General features: G+C 45.0%; 1 protein-coding gene across 4 annotated transcripts in view; it reads left to right on the top strand.

Moving 5' to 3' along the window:
- Positions 1-1176: 1176 nt before the first annotated feature.
- ATP10A (ATPase phospholipid transporting 10A (putative)) overlaps positions 1177-16611 on the top strand; it is a 186425-nt gene continuing 170990 nt past the window's right edge. For all 4 annotated transcript variants that reach the window (XM_041753670.1, XM_041753673.1, XM_041753672.1 and 1 more), the window contains exon 1: positions 1177-1732. In XM_041753670.1, the coding sequence (XP_041609604.1) occupies positions 1275-1732 (458 nt within the window). In that variant the 5' untranslated portion in view covers positions 1177-1274. The remainder of the gene's footprint in view (positions 1733-16611) is intronic.

Below are 16611 nucleotides of genomic sequence, written 5' to 3' on the forward strand. Positions count from 1 at the left end.
CTGGTCCTCTCCTCCCCTTCCAGTCACCACCTACAATTTCCTGTCACAGCTTCTCCTAGGCCACCTCAGAACTGCAACACACAGGGGTATTTTGTCTCTGAGGTTTTAGCAGAGAGGAAAGGAAAAATGCCTCAAACCAAAGTCTGCCTTTGCCACCACGAAATATTCCTCATTTCAATTAAAAGATAGAATAGAAAAGAAGGAAAAGAAAGAAAAGAAAAAAAAAGAAAAGAAAAGAAGAGAAAAGAAGCCCTTTTAGGGAAGTAAGGAAAGGCAGCGATAATTAGGGAAAGGACAAAGTCTAGTTACCCAAAAAGTGAATCTGAAAGTAGGTGGAGGTTGACAGGGACAGGAGGGAAGGGTTTCAAGGCAACAGAATCCCATTTTTTTTTTTTTTTTTTTTTTTAGATTTTATTTATTTGTTCACGAGAAATACACACACAGAGAGAAAGAGAGAGAGAGAGAGGTAGAGACGCAGGCAGAGGGAGAAGCAGGCTCCTCGCGGGGAGCCCGGTCCTGGAACCGTGGGGTCACGCCCTGAGCCAAAAACAGATGCTCCACCGCTGAGCCACCCAGGCGGCCCAGAATCCCGACCTCTTGGGCTCTCTCTAAAAGCAGATACCCTTGGCAAGTGAGGTACAAAAGTCATAGCACTGGTGTGACTCATCTGGATTTTGAGGCCAGCCGGTCGCAGGAGAGGGCTCCCTGCCGGTTTCCTGGCCAGGGGCCTGCCCGCGGCCGGCTGCGGAGCCTGTTCTCTCAAACTCCGCAGCCCCCCCCCCCCCCCCCCCACGGTGCCGGGGCGCGTCGGCCGCGTTCTGGAACCAACTGGTGCTTCTAGAAACGAGACCAAACTGCTTTAAAGTTTGCAGCTCCGGCTTTTTACGTTCCCCGCAGTCCGCGGAACCCCAGCCGGGGCGCGGCCACGGCCACCGCCCGGCGCGCGGGAGGACTAGGGGTGCTGCGCGCCCCGCCCCGCCGGCCCCCGGCGCCCCGACCGCGCCACCGCGGGCTGGCGGGGCCGAGCGGGGCGGGGCCGAGCGGGGCGGGGCCGAGCGGGGCGGGGCCGAGCGGGGCGGGGCGGGGCGGGGCGGGGCGGAGCGCGCGGAGCGCGGCGGAGCGGGGCGGGGCGGGGCGCGCGCTGACCGCCGGCTCCCTGCGTCCCGCAGGCGGGGAGCCCGCGCCCCCGCGCCCGAGCGGCCGGCGATGATCACCTAGGAGGCTGGCGCGGGCGGGCAAGAGCGGCGGAGCAGCCGGGCGCGGCGACAGCGGCCATGCAGCGGGAGCCAGCGGCGGCCGAGGAGCGCGGGTGCCCCGGCCGGCGGCGGCGGCGGCGGCGCGGGGACGGCAGGGCGCGCGTGGTGCGCTCCAACCTGCTGCCGCCCCCGGGCGTCGAGGACCCCGCGGCGGGCGCGGCCAAGGGTGCGCGGCGGCGGCGGCGCGGGGGCGCCCAGCGCCTGGCCGACAACCGGCTCAAGACCACCAAGTACACCCTTCTGTCCTTCCTGCCCAAGAACCTGTTCGAACAGTTCCACCGCCTGGCCAACGTGTACTTCGTCTTCATCGCGCTGCTCAACTTCGTGCCGGCGGTGAACGCCTTCCAGCCCGGCCTGGCGCTGGCGCCCGTGCTCTTCATTCTGGCGGTCACGGCCTTCAAGGACCTGTGGGAGGACTACAGCCGCCACCGCTCAGACCACGAAATCAACCACCTGGGCTGCCTTGTCTTCAGCAGGTGAGCGGGGCCGCGGCGCCCCGGGAGCCCGGCGCTGGGCGCGGTGAGCGGTGGCACCGGGGGGAGGCCCTGGCCGGCGCGCCCGGGGCGCAGGAGGCTGGACACCTCGGGCTGGGCGCGCGGGGGGTGCCCTGCCCCTGCCTGCCGTTCAGATGCCGCGTCCACACCGGCACGGTCCAGGGCTGGAATCCAGCAGCCTCATCCCCAGCGCCCCCGCCTTTTGAGAAAAAGGAGGGAAATCCATGCCCTGATCTCTGGTTTGAAGTCCCAGCTTCAGTTTTTGGCCAGGCTTTCTGGGACGGGTTGTTTAACAAGTTTAACTACCAACACAGGTATATAAAGCTCAAGCTTAGATAACCCCTTTCTTGTTTTGGGACCACAGTGAAATTGTCACCAAGTTTTGGTGTGACCAGCACAGACATATAGAAAAGCAGGGGTGATAGTAGCAATGTCCATCCACTGATGTGAGTTTGGAACAGGGCATCCAACTGGGTGCCATCCCATAGTTGACTGTTTAATGTTAATTTTCTAAAAATCAACCCCAATTTCCAAATGGAAAACGGAGGCTTTCAGGGGTTTTCGAGCCCTGCCCATGCTTGGTACAAGGGGATGTCATCACATTGGGCACTTCCTCTCTCCCGGCTCCTCCCCAGAGTTTTGGACTCCTCGCGTGGGGGAATGCTCTTTTCCATTTAGACTCCTCACCCCCCAAAAAGCCATTTGGCTGCAGAGCAGTCTTGGAACAGCATCTAGTACCTGAGCCCTTCAGGTGGAACCTCTCAGGAGGACAGGTGGGCTTGGCTTCTCTCCAGAGCTCAGCCCAGCTTTCCTTCCTGTTCACCTTGCTTGACTCCTGCTGTAGGGGGCTGATGTGGGCCTCTGTGTTAAAGACATGATCTTGTCCAGCTTCCATTGCATGTGAGAGGCTTCCAGGAAACCCCTTATGTTCACAGTGGCAGATTGTTTCCTTAAAAGATGAGGGTCATGGTTATTCCTACCTCTTGGGATAACGTAGATGCAGAGTATTATTTCTCACTCTTCCAGCAACACTGGTTGTGCTTCATACTTATTTTACAAATGAGTAAACTGAGGTTCACAAAGGTTAAGTAACTTGCCCATGGCCACACAGCTGCTGTGTAGTGGTATTCAAATTCAACCCAGTTTTTTTTTTTTTTTTTCCAGTTCTACAGCTTTTCCAACATTACTGGTGCTTGAGGTTCTTAAATTTATATAAACCTCACTTGAGGAGCTTGTTAAAAATAACTCTCAGGCTCCATGGCCAGTGTTTCTGACCAAGCTCTTCTGGGATTGGACCCAGGAATCTGAGTATTTAATTAGCACGGAGGTGATGCTTATAAAATGGCTCATACTTTGAGTAATGCTGCCCTCTTGCTCTCAAGGGGTGCCCACTGTCCAGTCAGCAAGCATGATGTCAGTGGACAGGGCCGTGGAATTTCCTGGCTCCTGTTCACAAGAAGCCTGAGGCCAAGAATGGAGGAGGCACCTATTTCACAAACGTCCTCTGTCCCTAGTGTGAGGACTTTGGAAAGCTGTATATCTGCCTTCTGTATGACATAATTGGTGGGACTCCAGCAGGTTTAAGTCTTTACACTCATACCCCTTCCTGTTATCACTGAGCCAGTAGCTCCTGCAGCCTCCTTTTCAGAAATACTTGGGCCTCAGGAAATATAGTATAATTTTTAATTGACAAAGTGTTTTTAACCCATTAAGTCAATTGACCCTTAAAACAATTATCACCCCCAACATGCAGATGAGAAAATAGAGTGGGACCCAAAAGCGGTTCTCTTTACTTGACCTTGGAAGGTTTCATGGGATTTTGAAGCATTCACCTTCCCCTTGGACCATACCTATCTATCTGTGTTCTCACCTTCCATCCTGACCAGACTGAGATTCTTAAATAATCAGTACAGCCCTAGGGGCAGGTCCTCAGGGATAATGATGCTTTCAGGAGTTCCTAAATATCTCCCAGCTCCCAAGTTGAATGCTTTTCTGCGGGAGAGAAGGGGTCCTCTCTTTAGGAAGGTCCCAGGTGCTTATGCGTAGGTATGACAGGGGTGTTCAGAAGCCATGTCAAAATCCTCCACGCCCAGAGGGTCTGAGATTGATGTTTTCAGGATTGAGCTCTGAGTGGTATGCATTTCTCAGCCCTCCCCCGTCCTCTGAAAATGGTGAGAGACTTGTGTACCCATTGCATTCCAGGCTGTGTGTAGCTGCCTTGAAACTCCTGTCCATCAACTCAAACCAGTGCCCTGATTTGCTCCTCACTCTGCCAGGCCCTAGCTAGACCCTGGGATAGAAAAGGAGGAGGCTGGGTCTCACCTAGAGCTTACTGCGGGGAGTGATTACACTACAGGATGTGTCCATGGGTGGGAGACCTGGGCAGGGCTCCTAGCCTAGGGATGCAGGATGTAGTTCAGGAGAGGCTTTCCAGAGGAGGGCATGAGTGAGGATTAGGAAGGATGTGGGTGTGAAGGGCAGATGTTACAGTGGAGGGAACATGGTGGTGGTGGTAGGGCATGGGATAGGGTCAGGGCAGCCTGAGACTACAACCAGGGCATAACCTGTTTGTGGGGGCAAGGTGTGTGCTTGCAGCCCAGGACCTCAGGGGGCTGGCATTGGGCCAGAGAAGTCTAGGAGATGACTTATTTTATGTCAAACCAAAATTTGTTCAGTGCCTTTGGTTACTGCAGAGACAGTGGGAAGTCAAGTTCTGTTTTGGGCTGTGCCATTGCTCTGGTTGATGTGCAGAGGGGTGTAAACGTAGTCAAAGCATATGTAAATCAGAGTATGAGCAAACTTTAGTTGGGGAAGCGTTACCTACTGACACTGTCTCTGGCATTCCTTGGACATCTCTTTGTGTTCTGACTACAACTGAAAATGCGTCAATTATTTACACCATTATTTATGTTTCCCTCAGTAACATAGTCTTTGGGTCTCTTCTTTATGAGAATCTCCATCAGACTTCTTAGAAATGCAGTTTCCCAGGCTCTCCTTTCTCACCCCTGAACTGTTGAGCCTGTGCAGGTGGGAGAGCTGGCATCTACAGCATGGCTTTGTTTACACATGAAGTTTGTGAAGCAGTCCTCTGCTTCCATGTCCTGAGCCAATTGCATCCTCTTATGGATTTCAGATTGTTGGTATTTAGGAAGATCCTCCTGAGCCATGCCCAGTGGGATGAGAGAGAGGTGGGTGATCCTGGGGGGTCAGGTCCTGTCAGTGGCCTCCCAGCTGGTGGGATTGGTCAGTTTGAGCATCACTTAGTCATGGTCTGGTGGGTTGGAGTGGTTGTGGGAAGCCCTTCATGGTCATGCAGACTCCTTGGTGCTAGCAGAGGCTGGCTAGAGAAGTCATCTCCCTTGGGGCACCAGGTGAAAAGAAAGGGGGCTTATTGAGCAGCCAGCTGGGACAAGGTTGGTGTCATCAGGGGCTTGGGCTAAGAGGGGGGGTAGGTGGTTGCAGGGTGAAGGCTGATGGGGCTGGAAGAGGTGAGGGGATGGGAACACAGAGTCGGCCTGGAGAGGGCTGGTGGCAGAAAAGCAGAGAATAGTTATCAGAGAAGGACATTGATGAAAAAGTTGAAGACTCCTTAGAAAGGGATGTTGCCCAGAAGAGGCAAAGGGAGGAAGCAGAGACCATGCATAGAAGAAAGTGCTCTCATCCTCCTCTTCAACCATAGGGGCAAGTGGATAACACTGTTAAAACAAACAAACCTCACCCCCTGCCTAATAAGGGTGCAGCTTGAGGTAAGGGTGCTACCCAAGGCCCCTGCCTTACTTGCACAGTGTTTCCTAACTTGTCAAGTGAGGTGCTGGCCCCAGGCCAGATACCCCTCCTGGTGCTCTTGTCCTCTGGCCCTCCCTCCCTCTGCCCCATGCCTTGACTGGGTCAGGGTGTCATTTTGTTTTCCTTTTGTCTCCATTCTCTTTGTAATAATTCAAGTAGACTCTTATGGACACCTTCCAATATCTGTCTCCTAGATGGTGGAAACAGTATTTCTGCAGGAAATAATCTGAGATGACTTTTCCCAGAATCATTTGGGCTTTGTACATGGATTTGAGTGTGGTGGGTTGGTGTCTTTCCATCCTCCTTTGGGAAAACAGGTAGTCAGGAGGTGCTCTAATGCTTACTTATCTTGGAATTGCTCAAACTTTGTTCCCTTTCCTTTGATTCTCACTTCATTTCCCCAGCTCACTGGGGTTATCTGTCCAACTGGCTTACCCTGGACTTCATGATTTGTTTTTTCAGAAGAGCCTGAAATGACACCCAGCAAAGTTCTCCTTTTGTTTTCTCTTCATTTATCTGGTCTCTCCTCTCCTCCTCTCCTCTCCTCTCCTCTCCTCTCCTCTCCTCTCCTCTCCTCTCCTCTCCTCTCCTCTCCTCTCCTCTTCATCCTTCCCTTTCCTGGGGAGTTGCATCTCTTCCTTGTCAGCAGCAGAGACATCTTTTCCCTAGAAGCATAGCGACTTTGTCTTAGTTGGAGTCAAAGATTTGCAAAAGCAGAGATACCAAGACCAGATCCAGGAGACAGGAATATGCCCGAATAATTCATGACCTCTTTAAGCAGGGCTGTCTCTCAGGTATGCTAGGCAGGACAACACTTGAGGAATTATATTTGGACATTGACATTCATATGGCTTTTAGAAGTTATTTTTCTTTTGATACCTGTCATGTTTTACATGTGACTGGGCTCATGGTTGTCAAATTGTAGAAAAAGAACCTTTCTTTTCCTAAAAATTTGGTTGCCCTCAGAAGGTGGGCATGGGGCAGTTCTTCTTTACTTGTTGATAGGAGGCAAATGGCGGGGAGCCTGATGCGGGATTCAATCCCAGGACTCTGTCTTAACCTAAGTTAAGGTTAATTCTGTCTTAACCTAACACCAGTCATATTTTCACATTTCCATTTTTTTCAAAGATGGGGAAACTGAGGCCATAATTCCATCTTATCCTCCCAACAGTCCCATTACTTTTTATATCCCCATTTCTCAGATGGGGGAAACTGAGACTTTGTATGCCTAAGGTCTCCTTTAGGAGGCAGCTGTACCATGGTTTGAAACCATAGTCCTCCTGCTCTGACTTCACTTTTGCAGTTATTTTTGTGTTTGAAACCTCTACCCCCAGAAGTAGGCCTCTTTTTTTAAAAAACTGTTGAAAATTTTATTCATCTCAAAGTACTTCCTAACTTCCTCTATGAGTTTCTTTTTTTTTTTTTGACCCATTAGATATTTAGGAATGTCTTACTTAATTTCCACATATTTGTGCATTTTCCAAATTTCTTTCTGTTACAGATTCTAATTTCATTCTATTCACACATATGGAGAAGTACACATATAATGTACCCTCATGAGGTTTCAGCAGTTAGCAGCTCATGTTTCATCAGTGTTTTATCCTACCTACTTGCCTCTCCCTTTTATTTTGAAGTACATCCCAGATATTTCTTCTGTAAATGTTTCACTATTTATCTTTAGAAAAGCAATGACTCTTTAAAACTAAATTGCAGTGTCATTACTATACCTGAATTGATACTAAGTCCTTATTAAGTACCTAATCTGTGTTCAGATTTTCATTTGTTTCATAAATGCCATACATATTTCTTTTGATCTGTATGTTTCAATCAGATCCAAATAAAGTCTTACTGTGATTGGCTGGTAGGTCTCCTTTAATCTGTAGATGTCCCCGTCTCAAACTCCATTTCTCTTGCTCATTTTCTTCTTGCAATTATTTTGAAGAAACTGAGTTATTTATACTGTAGAGTTTCCCATGGCCTGAATATTGCCAATTACTTTTCTGTGGCATCATGTAACATGTTCGGTTCTGTGGTAATTCCTGTTTAGTGGTAGATTGGTCTGGATGCTTTATCAGAACTCCCTCAGGTACAGATTTGACTTTCTTTTCATTTTGTTTTTTTGTTTTCTTTGGTCAAAACCATATTCATAGATGTTGCTGTGTACTTCCATCAAGAGGAACATAATGTTTCTTTGCCCCTGTTTTTCTGATGGATATTAGCAGCCATTTGATGATCATGGCCTCCATCTATTAATTTGTTGGTGGATGCCAAATGTTGATGGTCTAGTTTACTATTGGTAATACTTTTATAAAAAGACCCTTCCCCTCATCTACTACCTAAGTTCCCAGTGGTACAAATCAGGAAAAAGAGAGAAATGTTTGATTTGCATCTCTAGCATCTTCTGGTGGGAACCAGTTGGCTTTCTAAAATTTTTAACCTTTTTATTTTGAAATAATTTGCAGAAAAGTTGCAAAAATAGTGTAGAATTTCTGTATATCCCTCACCTATCCTCTTCTAATTTTAACATTTTACTTGACTGTATTACAGTGGTCAAAACTAAGAAGTTAACATTACCACAAAACTATTGATTTTATTCTTTATTCAGATCTAAACAGTTTTTCCTTTAATGCATTATTGTAGGTCAGTTATATTGCATATTGCATAACTCATTTATTAGGGCTAGTACTTGCTTTGTGGATTTGTGAAAAATTTCTCTATACTGTCATGTCTTGTTCCTGATCTGAGAGGGAAACATTTAGTCTTTCACCATGAAATATGATGCTACCTTCAGCTTTTGTATAAATGCCTTTATCAGGATGAGGAAGTTCTCTTCATACTTTGCTGAACTTTTTTTTTTTAAATCAAGAAAGAGTGTTAGATCTTGTTAAATGCTTTTTCTTATCTGAAATGATCATCTGGCTTTTGTCCTTCATTAAATTGATATAATTATTACATTGATTTTCAGATGTGAAACTAAATTTTTCCTTCCTGGGATCCATCCTATGTAGTCATGGTCAATCCTGTGTAGTCATGGTGTATAATCTTCTTTATAGTTTACTGGATTCAGTTTAGTAGAATTTGCTGAAGCTTTTTGCATTTGTATTTATATGGGATATTGGGATGTGTGTATATATATCTCTTTGGTTTTGCTCTAAAGAAAACACTATCCTGGCATCATAGAATGATTTAGGGGTGTTCCTACTATTCTCAGTTTTAGAAGAGTTTGTGGAAAGTTGGTGTTCTTCACTAAATGTTTGGAAGAATTCAACACTGAGGAGAACTTCAATCTAGGCTTTTCTTTGTGGAGTTTTAAAATCACTAGTTCAATCTCAATACTTGTGGGTCCATTCAGATGTTCTATTTGTTTTTGAGTCAGTCGTGGTATTTTCTTATTGTCCTAGGACTTGTCTGTTTCATCTAAATTATCTTATTTGTTGTCATACACTTGTTCATAATAATATCTTCTAATTCTTTTTATATTTGTAAGGTTGGTAATGATGTATCATCTTCTATTACTGATTTTAACAATGTGAATGTTCTTATTTGCTTGCTTGTTCTAGCTAACGATTTTCTAATTCTGTTGATCTTGTCAAAGAACCAAGTTTCTTTGTATTGATTTTTCTCTATTGTTTTCCTATTCTCTATTTCATTTATTTCTGCTCTAATCTTTATTATTTCCTTCATTCTGTGCCTTAGGCTTAGTTTGATCTCTCTTTTATAGTTATTGAGGTAGAAGATTAGGTTATTTTCTGAGTAATTTTTTGTTTTTAAATATTTTACTTATTTATTAATGAGAGACAGAGAGATAGAGAGAGAGAGAGAGAGAGACTGAGGCAGAGACACAGGCAGAGGGAGAAGCAGGCTCCATGCAGGGAGCCTGATGTGGGACTCGATCCCAGGTCTCCAGGATCACTCCCTGGGCTGAAGGTGGCACTAAACCGCTGAGCCACTCAGGCTGCCCTTTTTCTTTGTTAATAAAGGTATTAACAGCTACACATTTCCCTGTAGAAACTATTTTAGTTGCATCTCATAAGATTGGTTGTATTCTTTTTTCATATTTTTTTGTCTCAAAGTATTTTCCAGTTTCCCTGGTGACTTCTTCCTTGAATTCCTGGTTATTTAGTAATGTAGTAATTTAGTAATGTCTTATTAATTTTTACATGTTTGTGAATTTTTCAAATTTCCTTCTGTTAGTGATTTCTAATTTCATCCGATTGGAATACTCTGTGTGATGTCAATCCTTTAAATTTGTTGAGGCTTGTTTCATGATCTATCCTGGAAAATGTTCCATGTGTGCTTGAGAAAAATGTGTATTCTGTTGTATAAAGTGTTCTAGAGATATTTGTTAGGTCTAGTTGATTTAAAATGTTTACATTTTCTATTTCCTTGTTGATCTTCTGACTGATGTTTTAGTCATTATTGAAAGTGGGGTGTTGGAAGTTTCCCAAGTCTTACCAAATCTTTTATTTCTGTTAGCTTTCGCTTCATGCATTTTGGGGCTCTGTTAGATACATATCTTTTTTTTTTTTACGATTGGTTTATTTATTCATGAGAAACACGGAGAGAGGCAGAGACACAGGCAGTGGGAGAAGCAGGCTTTATGCAGGGAGCCCGATGCGGGACTCAAACTCAGGACTCCAGGATCATGCCCTAAGCTGAAGGCAGACGCTCAACCACTGAGACACCCAGGCACCCCTGCATAGCTGTTTAAAATGTTTGTCTCACTGATGAATTAACCTTTTTATTATTATAAAATGCATTTTTGTCTCTACCAATTCTTATTTTAAAAATCTGTTTTGTCTAAAATTAATATAGTTACTTAAGCTCTCTTGGTTACAGTTTCCATGGTCTATCTTTTCTCATCCTTTAACTTTCAACATATTTTTGTCTTTGAATCTAAAATGTTTGTCTTGTAGATGGCATATGGTTGAATTTTGTATTTTGAAAAATTTATTCTGCCAATTTTTGCCTTTTGTCATAGTATTTTATTAACATTTAATGTAATTACTGATAAGGTAGGATTTATGTCTTCCAATCTGCTGTGTGTTTTCTATATGTCTTGCATGTTTCTCTTCCATAGACTGCCATCATTGCCGCCTTTCAGTATTTTCTAGTGTACCATTTTAATTCCTTGTTGTTTCTTTTACTAATTGATGTTCTTAGTTATTTTTGTAATGGTGCTATAGAGATTGCAGATAGTATCTTAATTTAAAATAATGTAGTTCACATTAATACTAACAATTTCCATTGTGTTTAGAAAATGTCAGGTTTAATCCAATTGGTAGTGAAATGGAATAGAGAAGCCAGGCAAAAGTTGGTCAAACAAGCTTTTAATGGGACGTGATCTCAGCCGGTGTGGTTCCATGGCCGGTAGGGGAGGGAGAGAGCAGGGAAGTCCCGGGCAGGGAAGTTGCTCCCAGGCAACTGGGGGGTCTATAAAGGGTTTTGGCAAGAAGATGGGGGCAGGGCGGCATTCCGATTAGGGCAAGGGTTACAGGTCTTGTAAGCTAAATTAGGGTAGGGCGGCAAGGCTGCGTTATTGGGAGGGTGCTGGCCTGGGGTTGGCCGTTTTGAGGTCCCCAGTCTTGCCAGCCCAACAGAAAATTCATTCAGTGCCCCCCTCAGTGCCCATCACCCAGGGTGTTATTCTATATGTTGGCAAATTGAACACCAATAAAAAATAAATTTATTAAAAAAAAAGAAAAAAAGAAAATTCATTCAGTATAATTCTATTTTTTCTTTCTCCTTTGTGCTATTACTATCCTATAAATTTGTGCCTTTACACATCGTAAGTCTATCAACACAGATTTATAATTACTGCTGTATGGAATTGTCTTTTTTAAAAACTTTATTTAAATGCAATTAGCCAACACATAGGACATAATTCATATCAATAAGTAATTATCTTTTAAGTCCACATAGGAAAAGAAACAGTTATGAAAAAATATACTTATCTTTTTTGCATTAACTGGTATATCACCTTCAGGCAGCCATGTGATGTGGAACTATTGCTGCTGATTCTTTTTTTTTTTTTTTTTTTTTAAGATTTATTTACTTTAGAGCGCAGGCAGTCCCACATGAGTTGGGGAGGGGCAGAGAGAGATTCCAGCTGATGCTGCCGCCAGAGCAGAGCTTGAGGCAGGGCTGGATCTCCTGGCTGCTGACGTGACCTGAGCCAAAACATAGAGCTGGACGGTAACTGACAGAGTCAGTGAATGCTCTGGGTATTGGGCTTTACCCACAGAGAAGGTCCAGCTCAGCTCCCATTACAACATTGTTCTGAGGTTGGGACTTTGTGAGTTACTTCGAACTCAGCCTGCCTTTTCTGGAAGGGGTCAGATATCTCCTGTCTAGGAGCAGGACTGCCTCCAGGTGTGCTTGCAAATACTTAGTTATCACAATGATTGCTGGTCTTCCTCGTGCTTGGTGCTTGGTGTTCATGGCCAGGCTGCTGCATGGTATCTGATCTACTTGCTTTGCTCTGGACAGTCCCACCCCATAAAAAACTGCCCTGCCACCAAGGCCATTTAGGCCCTCATTGAAAAGCATTTTGGGGGCACCTGGGTGACTTAGTTGCTTAAGCATCTGCCTTTGGCTCAGGTCATTATCCTGGGGTCCTGGTATTTAGCCCCACATCAGGGTCTCTGCTCAGTGGGGAGTCTGCTTCTCCTCTCCCCTCTGCTTGCCACTCTATCTGCCTGTGCTCATACCCTCTCTCTCTTTCTCTTTCTCTTTCTCTCAAATAAAACCTTAAAAAAAAAAAAAGGATTTTGGGAAGACTTTGAAAGAAAGCACTTATCCATGTTTCTGGATTACTTGACTTGAGAAGATTCAGAAAGGTCTGTGTGACATTGGGGTCCTGCCCTTCACAGTGGGTGGTCCCTATCTGCTGAATTCCTGAAGCAGGGGAGCCCAATGTACTTATTTGTACAACTCTTAACCTTGCTATGTATAGTACATCGAAGGAACTGGCAGTTAAAAATGGAAAGGCTATTTTGATTTTGATTTTTTTTTAGAATACTCTTAGCTTGGTTTTCCATGTTTGCTTGTTTTGCATTTTCCCAGAGTACAGTTTGTATGCATTGCCCTGGATATACACTCTGTGGTTATTTTTCCCCTGAGTATATTGTAGTTTGAAATATTTTGCCTACAAAACTATTTTCATTAGGTAATAACACATTCTTTTGCCCATTTTAAGCCAATCAGGGACAATTAAAACCCCTTCAATGAGGTTGAACCCTTGCCAACACTTAGATGCTGAGCAGGCTGCATCTCTCTTCAGTCCAGTGCCCTCATTTAAATAGAAGGGAGGACTAAGTGACATGATGCACAAAAAGGCTGAAGCAATGCCAGGCAGGCAGGTAAGTGTTTGAAGAAGATATCTATAGCTCATTATTATGATTATTACTACTACTATTATTTCTATTATTGTTCAGAGCTTTTGGTCAAAATCTTTCTTAACATTGTTAATTACACTGAAGTAGATGTACTGCCAGCCCAAACAACGAACTTTAAGTGTCATTTAGCCTGTGTGGTTTCACCATAGGTAAGTGGACAGTTTTGGAAAAGCATTTTGAAATACTGAAATAATGGGAGCAGTGGACTCCCATTGCTACCTTCATGAACCCTTGATAATCCAGGGGTACCCTTGGTTGGCTCAAGTATCTTCTTAGAAATACACTTCACTGGAAAAGCACTACAGGGAAATAGCAAAATTAAGGCATTTTTGTTTCTTAGAAAGCAGTGTGATGTAGTACATTAATTATTTGGCAATAACCCTTTTATAAATGTATCAAATAAGTTAAATTCATTGATCCATTTAACAGTGTCTTTGAAATTCTCATTTTTGTTTAATCAACTGTTGTAAAAATTTAAAAAAAATCCTAAAGTAAGTCTTTGGTTTTCAAAAGGAAAACAAACCTAGAGCTGCCAGGACTTGCTTCCTCCAGAGACATACCCTACAGGACTCCTCGGACAAGTGCTTCCCAGGCATACTAATCCATGATCTGTGATCTCAGAACAGTCAAGACATAAGATCAGTGTGGGAATCTGCTTTAGTTTTTCTTGCCCATCAGGTTTGCCTCTTTCAGGAACTGTAGGACTTTCCTAGGAAGGCCCCAGGGTGTGAGACGAGGGGTAGTCTGGGTCTTATAAAGCTGTCCATCCCAAAGCTCTGGAGCACCCCTGAGAATCCCATTTCTCCCACTTCTCTTCCTGTTGTTCTTCTCTCCCCATCAGTGCTTTTATGAATGGAACCTGCTGCCCCCAAAGGAATCCAGTAGCAGAGGGGTTAATGAAATGGAAGGAAATGCAGCTGTCACCAGACAGTCGAGCTGAGCTCTTTGTTCTCACTTCTTACTACTCTTCTATCCCACCCTTTGTTTTTGTGTATTTCTAGTAGCAGTTTTTAAAAAAATCAAGTTCAGGAGGGTCTGTTTTTGGTTCCTGTTTGCATACTTCGTCAAAATATGACCTTGGGACTCTTGGTGGTATATATAGTATGTCAGCTGTGGATAGGGAGGTGCATGTGGTGGATGCTCAGTGGCACCACATCTGTGCCACCCAGACTTCTTGTTCCAGCAGCCTCATCTCATTTGGGTGGCACCCATAATCTGGGTTTCATCTAGACGTTCCAGTTCTCTCAAGAGGTGAGTGGGTAAAAGAGGGGGCCCTGGGACTTATTCTGAGGATGTTGGCATAACCTTGTTCTGTGCTTGGGCAGAGATGCAGATAGGGCCTCTCCCCCAGCCCTCTGCCATGTTGGACATCATTCTCATTTCAGTTACAAAATCTGTCCTCTCTCTCTCTCTCTCTCTCTGTCATCTTCATTGCACAGTGGCTCAGGAAATGTATTGACTCCAAAAACTCAGGACAATCTGAGACAAAAAGGCAACGCAGGAAGTTGAGTGTTATCAGGAGGGAGACAGTGGTTCCTCTTGGGATGCTTTCAGCTTTTGTCTCTCTCAGAACAAGCAAACCATTTTAAAACATAAGTCCAAGTGATATATTTCAGAGTGTCTTCTATAAATGACAAATAAGGGCCAGAAATGTTCCCCACAGATGTTCTGCCGTCTCAAGATACACATGGCATTTATTTATTGTCTAAAAAAGAGCACTTTTATTAAATTGCCTAATATTAGTTTTGTCTTGTTCCTCACGGCTAGTTGGTAGAAGCCTAGGTGGTACCTTTCCATATTGTAATTGTTATCACCCTCATTCTTTTCTTTGTTCATTTTGCCAGGACAGACTTTAGTCAAATCAGATGTGTGCGACTTTTCCTGGCACTTAACTGGCATTGTGACTTGCATTGTAACATTTTCCATTTACAATTTTTCTTTTTTTGGAAAGAAAATTGTTGCCTTTAAGTGGGATGGAAAGTTTGATTCATTACACTGAAATCTGGTTGCTGCGTTGCCTTCTGTAACAGCACGGTGAGTGTTACACCATGTTGTGGCTGGGACGCCAAGCTTGCAGAGGCCCCTGGTGCTCTTTCATACAGAGATGAGGACCCGAATTGGGTCCCAGTACTGTGGCAGCAGCCCCATGGATAGGAACTTCTTCATGGGTTCTGTTTAGACTCACTGTTGATCACTGTGAACCCCCCTGCTTATGGTCTTAGTTTCTTTTTTCCTTTTGGTTTCACATCCTCTTAACTGCTCTGTGAAGTGTGTAGGGGATATAATGGGGATTCCCTCATAGTAAGTCTGTGGGGCTGGGTGGAGGGAGCATAGTGTCTGTGATTCCTGGCTCTGTTCCAACAAGTGTGTACAGTAACGTCTTAAATCAGTCCCTGATTTTTCAATCCTGTGTTAACTTTGTCTTTTCATTGTCTGTATTTGAGGCTTTGACATCTGGGGCCCTATAGATCCTGGTGGTTTACAACCCCTCCCAGGACCAGCCAGTTCCTAGTGAAGGCCAAGGACTTGTCTGTGAGTGCACCTTTCATATGCAAACCAACCAATCCAGAGCCCACACTCCAAATACTTCTTTATTAGACTGTTGTCCTCAGGACCACCATCTCCCTGCCCGCAATGGCCGGGGGCTAGGCGGGGGTGGGGGGGGGGTGAGGGGTGGTGGTGCAGGTGTCAGACAGCTAGGGGCAGCCCCTGTGTACCAGAGCTCACTGAAGTTGTTGCTAAGCCTGCTTACCCTACCTTTCCTTCCAATGGAAACCACAGTAAAGAGTCTTGCTCACATTTTCCCCTTGTCCTGATGGGCCCAAGTGCTTCCCTGTGTGACCGCCTGTGGTGTTGCATGCCTCTTCCTCTTGGAACTGTGAATGACTGTATTTTTAATGGCAGTCATCTCCTGATCTGTTGGCCTCACCATACCTGAATAATAATATACCCTTCATTTTAAGACATATCCCAAGAAGCTGCTTCCCTCAGGCCTTTTTCACCCTCCTTGTGTGCTTGACTTTACTTGTCCTATCTACTGCTGCCTTTGTCGGTGCCTCACTTCTGGTTCTCCTTCCTCATTGTCACTAGAGCTGTATTTTTTGGATTATAAATATGTCATTTATTTTTCTTTGAATGTTGGAACCTACCAGTAAGCCTGGAGGTCATGCCACTACATGGTGGGGTACAGCCCTGGACCTCTGTGCATGGGATCCTGGGACACCTGTAGCCCAGCCCCTCTGCACTCTGCCACCCTCACCCCATCTCTAGGCCTTTTTCTCTGACTCCTGATGACTGCTCTCTCCTGCTGCCATCTATGCTGGGAGCAGAAGTCCTCCCTCTGTACCCTGGGTATTACTGCCCTTCTTCTGTTCCAACTGTTTCTATAGACATACTGCTCTGTCCTGCTCTCTGGTCCACTCTGGGACCAGCCAGTTTTCACTGTCTCTGTGGTTATTGTTCCATAGCAGGGCCTCAGCATCTTTGACTGAATATATAGATGAGTGAGTGAACTAATCATGATATATGGGTCATGGCACGATGAATGCCTGTGTTAGAATAATGGCCCCCTAGAAATCCTGGTCCCCAGAACCAGAGACTATTAAGTTACATGGTACAGAGGTATTAAGGTTGGTGTGATGTGAGGGCAGTTGCTAATGAACTGACCCTGAGATGGGG

The sequence above is a fragment of the Vulpes lagopus genome, chromosome 4 (assembly GCF_018345385.1).
Source record: "Vulpes lagopus strain Blue_001 chromosome 4, ASM1834538v1, whole genome shotgun sequence".
Lineage (NCBI taxonomy): Eukaryota > Metazoa > Chordata > Mammalia > Carnivora > Canidae > Vulpes > Vulpes lagopus.